This window comes from Antechinus flavipes, chromosome 2, assembly GCF_016432865.1.
Source record: "Antechinus flavipes isolate AdamAnt ecotype Samford, QLD, Australia chromosome 2, AdamAnt_v2, whole genome shotgun sequence".
Classification (NCBI taxonomy): domain Eukaryota; kingdom Metazoa; phylum Chordata; class Mammalia; order Dasyuromorphia; family Dasyuridae; genus Antechinus; species Antechinus flavipes.
The window spans coordinates 656,554,556-656,569,191 of NC_067399.1; the positions used below are offsets into that span (position 1 = coordinate 656,554,556).

Sequence of the window (14,636 nt, forward strand, 5' to 3'; positions counted from 1 at the left end):
CTCAAAGAATCCAATGATTCCTGAGGGTTTTCAAGTCCTACAACAATCTTATGTCTCAGAGAATCCAATGATTCCTGAGGGTTTTCAAGTCCAACAATTTCCTACGTCCATGAGTCAAATGCCATAACTGCCATGCTCTTTCAGTGGTGGGCACAATCAGCAACAGAACCACCCGATATTTCTTGGGTCTTCTCCTTTGTTTCAAGGGTCTGCTCCATCTCTCTGTGATGGACAAGGCGAATACGGTTCGTTGGCACCCATCTGATTCCTTCTCCACCTGTTGAGATACAAGCAAACCCTCTCCCCCAAGCAGTTAGCCTATCTGATCCCTTCCATTCTCCACTTTCTGGGTCTCTCCACATCACCTGGTGATTATCTAAAGATAGTGGAGCTGCTCGCACTGGACACTATCCTTCCCTGGTTATAAAACCTGTCTGCCAGAGCCAGTGCATCTTTGTAAAAAATCAAGAAGTTAATAATATAAAGGGCTAGATTTAGAAGTTCTCTAGGGTTACCTGTGGCTCCCCCTTTCTTTTGTTTTTGGAGCAGTGTCTTAATGTCTCTGTTTCTCCTCTCTACTATTGCCTGTCCTTGAGGATTAAAGGGTATGCCAGTGGTGTATAAAATCTTATACTGTGCACAAAAGTGTGCAAAATGTTTGGAGGTGTATGCAGGACCATTGTCTGTTTTTATTGCTTGTGGCACACCCATAATGGCAAATGCTTGTGTGAGGAATTCAGTGACCACTCGGGCTGTCTCTTTTGCTGCTGGTATTGCAAAAGTGAATCCTGAAAAGGTGTCTACCACAACATGGATAAAAGATAAATGACCAAAAGATTTATAATGGGTCACATCCATTTGCCAGATTTCATTGGGTCTCAAACCACTAGGGTTCTTCTCTGGAGGGAGCATAGGAGGGTGGAAAGGAAGGCAAACTTATAGCTTTTTACTATGTTCCTAGCTTCCTCTTTTGTTATCCCAAATTATAAACGCAAAGCTCAAGCAGCCTGATGGATTCCTGGGCCTTCTGAAATAAAGGTGTACTGGCTAACATAGTTAAAATGCTATCTGCCTTTGAATTTCCATCAAAAGTGGACCTGGAAGTCCACTATGTGAGTGGACATGCAAGATATAAATCTTTCCTGGATGCTTTCTCACTTGCTCCTGAAGTTCCTTAAAGAGCTGATATATATATTAGAAGCTGCACATTTTATTTGGGCTGTGGCAATTCTTTGTACCACACCTACTGAATAGGCTGAATCAGATATTATATTTATGTCGCCTGGGTAATAAGTGAGAGCTAGCATGATCGCATATAATTCGTTCTGCTGAGTGGACTGAAAAGGAGTTCTGACTACTCTCTTTATAGTTAAGTCATGAGAATACACAGCACAAATATTGTGTTTGGATGCATCTGTAAAGATAGTTGGTCCTTTAAGAGGAACTTTAGAAACTTTTTCTTCAAGAATCCATCGCCAATTATGTAAAAGTCTAGTTATCTTTAATGGAGACCCGTGTGTAAAATTTGGAGCCATGGCTAATAAAATTTGCCATTCTGGAATGGTCTCACAGCACACATTAATTTGTGTATTGGTGTAAAAGGTGTATATCTTGTCAGGTCTTGTCCCAGATAATTGTATTGCTCGCTTAATGGCCTTTAATAAAATTCTAGCCACAAGCACTGGGTAAGAAGTAAGGCTTTGTTCTGGTTGTGGTGGGAGGTTCACCCACTCTATCACACTGTCTCCTGGATGAAGCACATCCACTGTTGTGGGTGCCTCTTTCGTAGCAAAAACTGATATTTCCAAGGGTTTTTGAGTGACTCTATCAACCACATTGGATAAAGCGAGTTCAACTTCTCTCAAAGCCTCTTGAGCTTCTTTTGTAAGCTGGCGTGGTGAATTTAAAGCACTGTCTCCCCTTAAAATGTCATATAATGGTTGTAACTGATAGGTAGTCAAGCCTAACACTGGTTACATCCATTGGATATCTCCTATCAATTTCTCAAAATCATTTAAGGTGTTTAGCTTCTCTATTCTTAAGGACAGTTTTTGTACTGTAAGCACCTTAGGGTATACTTCATATCCTAAATAATGAAAAGGAGCATGTCTTTGAATTTTCTCTTCAGCTATATGCAATTTGTAATTTCTTAGTGTTTCTATGGTCTTTTGTAGACATGCTTCTGGCATTTGTTCCTCAGGTGCACATCCCAATATATCAAGCATATAATGTAATAGCATAACTTTTGGAAATGCTTTTCTTACTGGAGCAAGAGCAGCAGCAACATACATTTGACACGTAGTGGGGCTGTTTTTCATTCCCTGTGGCAAAACTGTCCATTCATATCTTTTATAAGGCTCAGCTAAGGCCCTTCCTTTGCATTGCCATGCATTTCTAATCTTTTTTCTCTCTCACCAGAAAGCCCTGTTCTCAGGCAGGGACTCGGAGACAGGAGAGGAAGTGTCTCTTTAACACCCCCTCCCCCAGACCAAGGAGACACGCCGTTCTGGGGACCCCACCCCTCTCAGGGGTCCTAGGCCAGCGCTCTTTGATCTGTTCTGGGGAGATAACCAAAGAAACATAAGAGAAGCCGTGTTTGAGCCCTTCTCCCACTCCACTGTTAAATGAAATGCAATGGAGTCTCTAATGGTCAGGCTGTAGCCACGAGGAGAAAGTCACTGAATTGGGGTGAGTTTAGAGATATGTTTCTGCCCACGACTGCTACTCCCTGGACAGAGGTAAGTGGTTTCTCCTTCAGGTCTTGCTCTCCCAGCAAGATTTGGGGGCTTAGATAAGTTGCCCGCCTTCACGTTCCAGCGTGGAATTGCCAGAGGAGCCCTTGCCATTAGGACGCACCACTCTGGGTAAGATGGCCCCTTCTTCCATGGAGTGGGGAGGGTAGAACTCGAGGCCTGTTTCAGACCTCTCCCATGTGGCTTGGCAACCTGCCGTTTAAATGCTCCTATCCTGTCCCCTTCTTGGGGGTTACTGTACAGTGGGGAGATTGGGGACTCAATCTTAATCTTCTCAAATCTCCAGAAAGGTTTTCCCCAACTTTTAAAACAGAACTTTGCTAACAATTTGGACAAGTGAGCTGCGCCCCTCTTAAACTTTTACCTGGCTCTTAAAGCCGCAGCTTCCAGCCCTCAGGAAGTGTGCTCGTCCCATACATTTTAAACGGGACTCAGTTTCCCTGATTTGATCATCCTGTAGATGCCTCAGAATTATGCTTTTGTGTGCTCCCGAGGCTGTCTACAAAGACGGGATTTTTTTGTTTTTTAGACATTTTAGATCGTTGTTACATTCTACAAGCACAGAACATTATAGTGTATTTGGTACAATTTTTTCTGTAACAAGAATAATGATTCATAAAAAAACCTATAGATTATAGCATATGAAAACTAGAGACATATATTAGAAGAATCAAAGCATTTAAAATTTGTGGGCATAAAAAGAAAGCAAGTCTGCCTGATCACCCTAGTACTAATTCTCATTACTACCTGCCTCCTAATTGCAAAAGCCTTGAGACTTTTGTCTTTAGTTTTTGATCCTTCCCAATCATTCTTCCCACTGATGACTAGGTAGTGTTCGGAGAGAGAGCCTGAGGTACTGATAAAATTATTCCCTAAGGCAAGCAGGGAAGGTAACTGATGGGGATCAGTTTAACTTTATATTTATAGTTCTACTCTCTTTGGAGGTCATGGGCAGTAAGGTAGCACCTTGTTATGTCCAGCCAGAAATGCAAATTATGCCAAATCCCTGAGGTTAAATTTCTCCTATAAATCTGTCCATGACTCACACCATCTTTGCTGAACCCCTTTGGTAAGCAAGCCATCGTGGCACTCTACTTTGTAGTATCTTTCCCCTTACCTCTTCTCCCCCTCCCCGGCAATGTCTTTCCTCTCATCACCACACCATGCTTCGTGGTGTCTTTCTCCTTCTTATAGCTAACTAACTCTTTTAAGGTACTAAACTCCTTTATAGATTTAGCCTGCCACCTCATGGAGTATTTCCTAAACCCTTTTCCTTGCTAACTATATCCTCTCCCAACTCTATTTCATATTTACCACTACTGGAGTCTATTATATCTCTTCATATTTTTCTATAATTTCTCCTAAATAAACAACTTTTATCAAAGAGAATGACCATTGTGAATTCTTCACATGACCAAACCCCAACATTTGGTTCCTATCTCAATCTTGTCATTTGGTGTTAAACCCCCAAAACTTCATTTGGAATGAGCAATTGCTTTTCTAAATCACATCATTTGTGCCAAAATTACTCTCCTAAAACACATCACCACTATTGCCAAGTTTTTCTTCTCCATGAGTCGATCTGATGATGTCACTCCTTTACTCAAAATCCACTCATGATTTCAGTTTTCAGTGGTCCATGATTCCCTATTGCCTCGTGGAAAAAATTCAAACTCTTGCCTGATATTCAAGGTCATCTACAAGCTGGCTGGATCTCCTTTTCCAACTTTATAAATACTCTATGATCTATACTACTTGCTATTCTTGCACTTTTGTTCAAAATATTTTCCACATCTGGAAAGTTCTTTTCCCCCTTAATCCCTCTTGAATTTTCAACCATCCTTTAAATCCTTGCTTGAAGTGCACGGTCAAGTCAATTTATTCAAACTTCACCTTTTCTCTGAAACCTTTTTAAAAAGTCCTTTCTTTGCTTCATCTGATAAATTTACTTAATATTATTGTTAATTATAGGCGTCTCTATGTGTGGTCTCCTTCAGGTTTTATATATCAGCATTCTATCCCCACAGTCGCATTTCACAGATTTGCTCTGCACAAGGCAAATGCTTATTCATGTTTTAATAAATTGTCGAAGATGACAGAACTGGAAGACATAAGGAGATTAGTGAGAAATAATTCATGTATGACGAAACAGATAGTCATGGTGTAGGGGCAGCAGAGGTTGCAGAGTAGGTATGAGTGGGGTCTTGTGCAGAATGTTAAAACTAAGGCAGTCAAAGGGAAAATAGGTCAGTGATGTTGGATGTTGGCAGCTTTGGGTAAAGGAAAGCAAACTGAGGATTCAGCTTATGTCCAGATCCTGGGGTTCAGGGGTGTCTGAGAAAATGGCGGGAATTGTGTAGGACTTCAGCGGGGCCTGGGGGACGCACACGGTTTAGAGTTCAGCACCATCTGCGAGGAAAGCAGACTTTTACCGAAAACCTTCTGAGGACTTTGGAAGCTGGCAGAGTCAGGGTTCAGGGTCTCAAGCTGGCTCAGAAGGGCTGAGGGACTGACTGGCAGCGAGTCTGGGCAACAGTTGGGGTTCCAGGGTCCCTGAAGACTCACAAAAAAAGGGGAGACCAAAGGCTGAGACAACAGCTGGCCTGGGGCTCCTGAGGCTCTGAGTGCCCGACAAAAAGTGGGGGAACCCCCAGGCCCTTGAGATGCAGGGGCTCCGAAAGTAGACACGTACTGAGGGGATCCTTCTGGGTCCCTCAGAGCTAGACGAAAAGGGGATCCCCAGGCCTTGCGGCTCTAGAGACCCACAAAGGCCCAGGGAACAGCGGGTTTGGGGCATTTCTGAGGCTCAGCGCTAGACAAAAAGGGGGGCACCGGGCTCTGGGGCTTCAGGGATTCCGAAAGCAGGTAAGGGCCGAGGGGTCCAGGAAGGCACGCACAGTGAGGGGGTTCGGGACCTTCCTCGTCCTTCTTTCTTCCCCTGTCCCCTCTCTCGCCCCCTTTCCTCTCCTCTTCAGCTTCCCGTTGGTCCCCTTCTCCCTCCCCTGTCCCCTTCCTTCCCTTCCTTTGTTCCTTATCTTCTTCCCTTTTCTACCTTGCACCCCTATTCCAACTCTGTCCCCTTCCTCCCCTCCCTCCTCCCTTCCCCTGTTCTCTCCCCTCAGGGCCCGGCAAGGCCCCACCCTTTCCACGCCTCCAGCCGAGTGCGCGCTACGTCATCACTCGGCGCCGCCTCGGCAGCTATAATGGAAGCTCGGCCGCTGGGCTCCGGGGCTGCCCCGTCGCGCGGTGCCGGCCTGACCTCGTCATCTTCCGTCATGAGCTGGAGGCGGGCGGCCCCGGGTCTCTGAGCGCTCTCCCGGAGCCCAGGCAGCCCCATGGCCTCGGTGGCGACCTCGGCGGCCCCCGGGGCCGGAGGAGCGGGATCCGGGAGCCCGAGCCCGCCGCCGGCGGCGTCCGCTCGCAGGGACTTCTACTGGCTGCGCTCCTTCGTGGCGGGAGGTGAGGACAGGCTGGTGGGGGCTGACATTTATTAAGCACCACCTGTATACCTGGCATGTTGCTTAGCTCTCAGAATAAAAAAAAAGACACCTGACGTTCCCGCCTCCCGGAGCTCACCTTGTTGTGGGAGAGGCGGCTCGTGGGAAACGGAAAGGGGAGAGGAGATTGCACCGAGGGGTGCGGGGTGGGAGGGAGTGGATGGGGTGGGGAAGGGAAGGAGCACGGGGTGTGCTTGGTGACGGGGCTGAGGTGGGGGAGGGAAGGGGCACGGGGTGTGCTTGGTGACGGGGGCTGAGGTGGGGAAGGAAGGGGCACGGGGTGTGCTTGGTGACGGGGGCTGAGGTGGGGAAGGGAAGGGGCACGGGGTGTGCTTGTGACGGGGGCTGAGGTGGGGGAGGGAAGGGGCACGGGGTGTGCTTGGTGACGGGGCTGAGGTGGGGAAGGGAAGGGGCACGGGGTGTGCTTGGTGACGGGGCTGAGGTGGGGGAGGGAAGGGGCACGGGGTGCTTGGTGACGGGGGCTGAGGTGGGGAAGGGAAGGGGCACGGGGTGTGCTTGGTGACGGGGGCTGAGGTGGGGAAGGGAAGGGGCACGGGGTGTGCTTGGTGACGGGGGCTGAGGTGGGGAAGGGAAGGGGCACGGGGTGTGCTTGGTGACGGGGGCTGAGGTGGGGAAGGGAAGGGGCACGGGGTGTGCTTGGTGACGGGGGCTGAGGTGGGGGAGGAAGGGGCACGGGGTGTGCTTGGTGACGGGGGCTGAGGTGGGGAAGGGAAGGGGCACGGGGTGTGCTTGTGACGGGGCTGAGGTGGGGGAGGGAAGGGGCACGGGGTGCTTGGTGACGGGGGCTGAAGTGGGGAAGGGAAGGGGCACGGGGTGTGCTGGTGACGGGGGCTGAAGTGGGGAAGGGAAGGGGCACGGGGTGCTTGGTGACCGGCTGAGGTGGGGAAGGGAAGGGGCACGGGGTGTGCTTGGTGACCGGCTGAGGTGGGGAAGGGAAGGGGCACGGGGTGTGCTTGGTGACGGATGAGGTCGGGGAGGGAGGGGGCACGGGGTGTGCTTGGTGACGGGGGCTGAGGTGGGGAAGGGAAGGGGCACGGGGTGTGCTTGGTGACGGGGGCTGAGGTGGGGAAGGGAAGGGGCACGGGGTGTGCTTGGTGACGGGGGCTGAGGTGGGGGAGGGAAGGGGCACGGGGTGTGCTTGGTGACAGGATGAGGTCGGGGAGGGAAGGGGCACGGGGTGTGCTTGGTGACGGGATGAGGTCGGGGAGGGAAGGGGCACGGGGTGTGCTTGGTGACGGGGGCTGAGGTGGGGAAGGAAGGGGCACGGGGTGTGCTTGGTGACGGGATGAGGTCGGGGAGGGAAGGGGCACGGGGTGTGCTTGGTGACGGGATGAGGTGGGGGAGGGAAGGGGCACGGGGTGGGGCAGAGGAGCCGCCAAAGCCCTGCAGCCGCTGGGCAAGAGTGGGTTTCTGAGTCAGTTTCATCTGTCAGTAAGATGAGTTTCTGAAGTCCAGGAAAGTGGCCTGGTGGGAAGTGATGGGCAGGCAGTTTGGGGGCTTATATGGGCCGAGGGCTTGGTTTGAGGAAGGGCATCCTAGAGCTGGGAAGTCGGGGTTGGCTCCTGCCTTGACTGTCAGGTTGGCTGCTGAGATGTCACTGGGTTCTGGAAGTCTGAGGGATCTAAGAAGTGAGCTTGCCCGAGTCCCCTGACTCTGGCTGGGTTTCCAAGCCCATTGCCATTTCGGGAGCCCGTCAGTCCCCAGGTGGCCCTAAGATTGGGGAGTGTGATGACATCTAGTAATCCCATTGAGTAATTCCTCTGGAACCAGAGAGCTTGCTTTCTGTGGGAGCATTTCTGGATATGGGGCCAGCCTACTGTTTACCTTGACTCACTGTTTCCTTGGGCTGTCAGCCTCTTGTTTGTCTGAGCCGGGCTCTCTTCCAAGAGGAAAAAGGGAGATAGGATGGGGCAATGACAAGTGCTAGATCTGGCTTTGGACCTGTGGATCTGGCGTGCTGGTCTTTGAGTCAAGAAGGGCTCAGTTCAAATTATGCTTCGGTTACATGACTGGAGAAGTCACTTGATTCAACCTCAGTTTACTCATCTATGAAATGGAGATAATAGTGCCTACTTCACAGTGATCCTTCATAGAATCAAAAGAGATAACATATAGAGCACTTTGTTAAATCATAAGGTACGATTGATGTCCACTGTTATTATTCTTATGGGATCACTAAGAGTGAAAAGTGACCGTAACACTATGCTAGGCACAGGGTAGGTGCTTAATAAATGTTTATTGATTAAGAATGTGGGGTTAAATTCCCTGCTTTTATATGGAATAATCTGGATAAACCACTTACCTGTATTTTTAGTTCCCATATCTATAGAGTCTCAGCTCACTTCATTGTACTAGGTTGCCTCAAGCTTTCTTAGTTTGTTCTCCTTTCCATCCTCTCTGGCCTTATCCAATCCAGTAAATATTTTTTAAGTTCTTCCTATGTGCCAGACGCTGTACGAAGTGCTGGAATTATAATTAATAAAAAGAAAGACAGTCCCTGCCCTTAAAGGAGATCATAATTTAATGGGAGAGATAACAGTTATGCATTTGTACCTCTAAGGCTTATTAAGATTGCATGGGAATAGGGGGTAGGGAATTCTAATTCAACTATTGGGTTCTGTTATTTCTGAAAAAGAAACAGATTGAATTCATTGGATCAGGGTTGGTAGTGGCAGCAAAATTATGCAAATCTGACTCCAGCCTGATGGGAAAGGAGCTGTCTGGAGCTCTTCTTTCAAGTCCATATTATTTAAAGTCTGTTCTAGAGAGCTTGCAGCCCAGGATGGTCATGACCAGCATTCAGGACTTGCCTCCGCTCTTCTAGGAAGAGGCATTTTCATAACTGTTCTCTTTTCATCCCAAGGACTGTTTCCACTTAATTTTTTTTTTTTGCCCACTTAATAATTTAATAAGACTTTAGGGATTTAGAAATGACAATTGAAAGGTCTTGGACAAGAAGCTTTTCTGTTATCTCTATAGCAATTTTATAGGACAAGGACAGCACTGAACCTTTGATTTTACTGGCATATAGAATTCTCAGATAAGGAAAGTTTACCTATAAATTGCATAGAGAGTTGCTTAGAGTGCTGTTTCCCAGGATCATATGGATGTATATTTCAGAGTCAGGACTTGAATCCAGTGAGAAAGAAGTGGCTCTGTGGATAGAGGTCTGGGTCTGTAGTAGAGAAGACCTGAGTTCAAATCTCAGAGGATGTTTCCTAGTTGTGTGATCCTGGGCAAATAACTTCATCTCTGTTTGCCTCAGGTTTCTCAGTCTGTAAAATGGGGATAATAGCATCAATTTCTCCCCATACTCACCCTGGGTTTTTGCTATCAAATGAGATCATATTTGTGAAGCATCTGAGTAGGTGCTTAGTAAATGCTTCTTCCTTTCCTACATTTAATTTTGTGGCCAATTTTCTAGCCATTATGATGTTCTGTCTTTTAGCAGTTATAGAGATTTATTTTGTCAGTAGAATGGGGCAATACAGAAAGCATGTTCATATGTAAAGGTCCTATTTCTATATAGGAATTTTTCCATAATTCCACAAGAAAATTCTCAATCCCAAACAAGTTTGTCACATTTACTACCTTGTTAGAAGACTTGGGTTCTAGTCCCAGCTTTGTTGTCTTTCAATCTTAACTTTTCTGAACTTCTGTTTCTTCCATATTCTGAAAATTAAATGAAATAAAATAGGAATGATGAACATTTTTCCCAATTACATGTAAAAACAATTTTTGACATTCATTTATTTAAAACTTGAGAGTTCCAAATTCTCTCCCTTTATCCCAGAGATATAGTAAGCAGTGCAATATATGTACAGTCATCTACATGGACTGATGCTAAGTGAGATGAGCAGTACCAGGAGATCATTATACACTTCGACAACGATTTTGTATGAGGATGTATTCTGATGAAAGTGGATTTCTATGACAAAGAGACCTAATTGAGTTTCAGTGGATAAATGATGGACAGAAACAGCTACACCCAAAGAAGGAACACTGGGAAACGAATGTGAACTAGTTGCATTTTTGATTTTCTTCCCGAGTTATTTTTGCCTTCTGAATCCAGTTCTCCCTGTGCAACAGGAGAACTGTTCGGTTCTGCAAATATGTATTGTATCTAGGATATACTGCAACATATTTAACACATATAGGACTGCTTGCCATCTTGGGGGGGGGGGGGAGTGGAGGGAGGGAAGGGAAAAAACGAAACATAAGCGAGTGCAAGGGATAATGTTGTAAAAAATTACCCTGGCATGGATTCTGTCAATACAAAGTTATTATTAAATAAAATAAAATTTAAATTAAAAAATATATATATGTACAGTCATGCAAAAGATATTTCCATATTAGTCATAAATGACTAATTTATGTGAAAGAAGACACTCACTCCCCTCCCCCCAAAAAAAAATAAAATGAAAAATTGTGTGCTTCTTTTGCACTCAGACTACAGTTTTTTCTCTGGAGGTAGATAGCATTTTTCATCATGAGTCTTTTGGAATTATCTTAGATTATTGTTTTGCTGAGAGTCGCTAAATCATTCACATTTGACCATAATAGAAGGTTGCTGTTAATTGGCTACAGGTTTTCTTGATTGTGCTCACTTTGTATCAGTTCATATGAATCTTTCCAGATTTTTCTGAAATCATCCTGCTTATCATTTCTTTTTTTTAATAGCTTTTTATTTTCCAAATACATGCAAAGATAGCTTTCAACATTGATCTTTGCAAAACTTTATGTTCCAGATTTTTTCCCTCCCTTTCCCCTTCTTCCTGCACAAACAGCAAGCAATCCAATATAAGGTAACTGTGTGCAATTTTTAAAATTTATTTCCATGTCATGCTGCAAAAGAAAAATTAGCTCAAAAGGGGAAAAACGAGCAAACCACCACAACAAAAAAGGTGAAAATATTATGCTTTGATCCATGTTTCAGTTTCCATAGTTCTCTAGATGCAGATGACTTTTTCCATCTCAAGTTATTGGAACTGCTTTGCATCACCTCATTGTTGAAAAGATCCAAGTCCATCACAGTTGATTATCACAATCTTGTTGCTGTGTATAGTGTTCTCTTGGTTCTGCCCACTTTAACATAGTATCAGTTCGTGTCTTTCTAGGCTTTTCTGAAATTCTGCTTGTCATTTCTTATATCCAATACTATTCCATTTCTGTTATGGTTTCTACTTCTCAACTTACCCCATTACTGTTTGTTTATTGAGTGTTGGCATAAAAAATTAAATGAGAATTTTTTTTGGAGAATTCCGCAGATACCACAGACATACAGAAAGACCAGCAGATGACAAGAAAAGTTCTTTTTCATGCAGTATTTTTACTTAACATCACCTACAAGTAGCCTGTGATCAGATACTTAACCCCAATTTTATAATAAGGTACTGTAAACACCCCATACAAGAAAAAAGAAAAAAATTCAGATTTCCCTGGTACCAAGGGAGGACCAAAAAATTTATGCAGGTTTTCCAGGTTTGGGAGGAGGGTGGGTCTTGGGGCAGCAGCACCCCAATCCCTGAAATGTGGAAGGGATGACTATAACCAAGTATAATAACTTTTTCAGGCATTCCCCACTTGATGGATATCCCCTCAATTTCTAATTATTTGCCAATGTAAAAAGAGCTACTATAAGTATTTTTGTACACCTAGGTCCTTTTCCAGTTTGTTTATCTCTTTTGGCATGCAGACTGAATAGCAGTAGTGCTAGGTCCAAGGAGATGCATGATTTTATAGTCCTTTGGCAGTAGTTCCTAATTGCTTTCCAGAATGGTTGGATCAGTTCAAAATTCCACCAACACTTCATTGTGTAGAATTATATGGATCTAAGATAGTGTTTTTATTGGTGCTTTTTATTGAATTTTCCTTGCTTATTATTCTAGTGATATGTTGTAATGGTCATGTTTTGACAATATCGAGACAGTTAAGACAGAAAGAATACAGGACTACCAATTAGAAGTTTTAATCTTGACTTTGGTACTAAATTGTTTTTGTAAACTAAGGCATATGAAGTAAGTCTCATTGTAAAGAGACTGGAATAAATGATTATCAGTGTTTAGCTCGAACATACTATGTCTGGTTCTCTGTATCTGGGAACGTAAAACAAAATTGTCCCCTGCTCCATGACTGGGCCTCTTCCTAGAGTTCAGATATTTGAGTGTTGTTTCTTAGCCATTTGAAATAGAAGTGTTATAAGCAGCTCCTAGAGAAGCATTGTGGGTCAGTGCAAAGGCATTAGATTTGAAGTAAGGAGGTAATGATCATCTTGGAGCATCATGTAAATGGTCATTTAAAACTTGCACAACAATCTTGTGTAAACTATTGAAAAAGATATTAATATCATGCTCTGTATTTTAGGTACAAGGCTTCCAGAAACAATTTAATTTAACGTTAATCTGATAAGTCATTTCTGTCTTCAGATGCCTAAACTTTCATAATTGACCCATGACCTCCAACATGGACAATTTGAGGTAACATTTATATCAAGGCTCTCAAAGCATTTTGGTTTTAGGCCCCCTTTCCTAAAAATGATCAAGGACTTCCCTGCCCTCAAAACTTTCGTTTATATGAGTTTTATCTCTTTGGTATTTTCAAAATTAAAATGTCTAGGATAGCTAGGTGACACAGGGAATAGAGTATCTGTCCTAGAGTTTGGAAAATATGAGTTCAGATCCAGCCTCAGGCACTCACTAGCTGTGTGACTCCAGCAAGTCATTTAAACTCAGTTAACCACAGTTTCCTCAACTGTAAAATATGATTAATAACAACAGCTATCTTGCAGAGCTGTTGTAAGGATGAAATGAGCCAATTGTCAAGAACTTCTTAGTGCCTGGCACATAGTAGCCTATAGAAATGCTAGTCTGGCAGAATTTGAATATGTGTCTTTTGATTCCAAGTCTAATACAATGAGAAAATTATTGGAAAATATAAAGAGAAAAAAGCATTTAAGGGCTAATTTGTGCTCTGAAGTAAATCTATGTGGTGGTACACCAAGTTTTTGTTTTAAAAAATAAACAAACTCGTGGCCGATCAATTGAATTAATAATCGTTATAGCCAAAATATATATTAAGAAATGAAATCAAAATCAGAATTATAGGTTTGATTTTTGTAAATCAGTAAGTTTTGTTTTGTTTTTTGTTTTTTTTGCTGAGGCACTTGGGGAGCCAGGAAGTATCTGAGGCCAGATTTGAACTCAGGTCTTCCTGACTTCAGGACTGGTTCTCTAACCACTGCCCACTTAGCTGTCTCCTAATCAGTAAGTTTTTATGAATGAAACCACTTCTAGTGGAGGAGGACTTGTCTTGGAAAGGTTTGCCATTTATTCAGAAAGGATAGTTGAAGCTGACTTTTGGTTTTATTTTGTACTTCTAACCTGACACTATCAGATGCTTAATAAATGCCTGTTGACTGACGGATTGACTATCCTTTTTTCCATCTTCTATCATTTAACAGAATGGAAGACAGTTTTCAAGTTGGCAAAGGGCTTTATATAGGACATCCCAGTTTTAAGTCAGTAATGCTTAATAGTTTAAAACAGTTAAAACTGGGACTCCTTTTATTTTTCTTTTTGAGTTTTACTATATTTTTGTGAGAAAAACATCACATGCAAATAACATTACTCACATTATTCACATTTTGCAGATGAACAAACTGAGGCATCATTATTTGCTCATGGACACACAATTAAGTATCAAAGATATCTGTTGCCTCGATGGGTAGCCTCATGTATTCCTCCACTGTTTAAACAAACAGCTGAGTGAGTAAAGCCTCTCATCTTTACTGCAGCTGTAGTGTTTTTAGATATAAAAGGCAACTCTTTATTTCTTTTTTTTTTATTTTAACCTGTACCCTTTGTGTTCATTTGATAGTCAAGCTCAGGTACTATTAGAAACTCAAGCTAATCTTCAAAATATTTAAAGTAAACAGTTTCCGTTTACTGAAAATTTTCTGTAAAAAGTTTCAATAGATTTGTCTTAGGCTTTTCTTTCTCTAAAAAGGTCTTAAAAACATGAATCTTAGTAAAGTTTTTTTTTTTTTTTTTTTGATGTGAAGTTTTTAAGGAGGGATCATGGCCTAGTCAAAAAGCAACCAGCCTCGACGATTCTGAAGCTCTGGGTTTGCTGGGCTCTGTTACAGATTTACCATGGCAAAGGTCCTGACTCCCCTGAGACTGAGGTATCTGTTACCTTGTCTGTAATCTTTGTGTTGTCTGCCTCCTGGGGCTCCTAGAAGGATCCACTGCTTTGTAAAGCATCAAGCTCCAAATGGAGAGGAATGAACTCTTCCATAACTATGTTTTTGTGTCGGGTTTTCTAATAAAGAAAAGATTTTCTAGTAAAATATTACAAAATCCACTGT

General features: G+C 43.7%; 1 protein-coding gene and 1 pseudogene across 2 annotated transcripts in view; one reads left to right on the forward strand and one right to left on the reverse strand.

Annotated features, from left to right (window-relative positions):
• LOC127546997 (2-acylglycerol O-acyltransferase 2-like) overlaps window positions 1–3,835 on the reverse strand; it is a 33,331-nt pseudogene extending 29,496 nt beyond the window's left edge.
• A 2,119-nt stretch (window positions 3,836–5,954) lies between these two features.
• The window catches only part of SLC25A16 (solute carrier family 25 member 16), a 31,473-nt gene continuing 22,791 nt past the window's right edge, over window positions 5,955–14,636 (forward strand). The window contains exons 1-2 of one of the 2 annotated variants that reach the window (XM_051982568.1): window positions 12,605–12,747; window positions 14,331–14,453. Coding sequence is in view for 1 of the 2 variants with exons in the window: in XM_051982567.1 (XP_051838527.1) it covers window positions 6,089–6,212 (124 nt within the window). In the remaining variant the exon portion in view is untranslated. Of the gene's footprint in view, window positions 6,213–12,604; window positions 12,748–14,330; window positions 14,454–14,636 lie in introns of those variants that run through there. The other variant, XM_051982567.1, reaches the window with a different exon arrangement.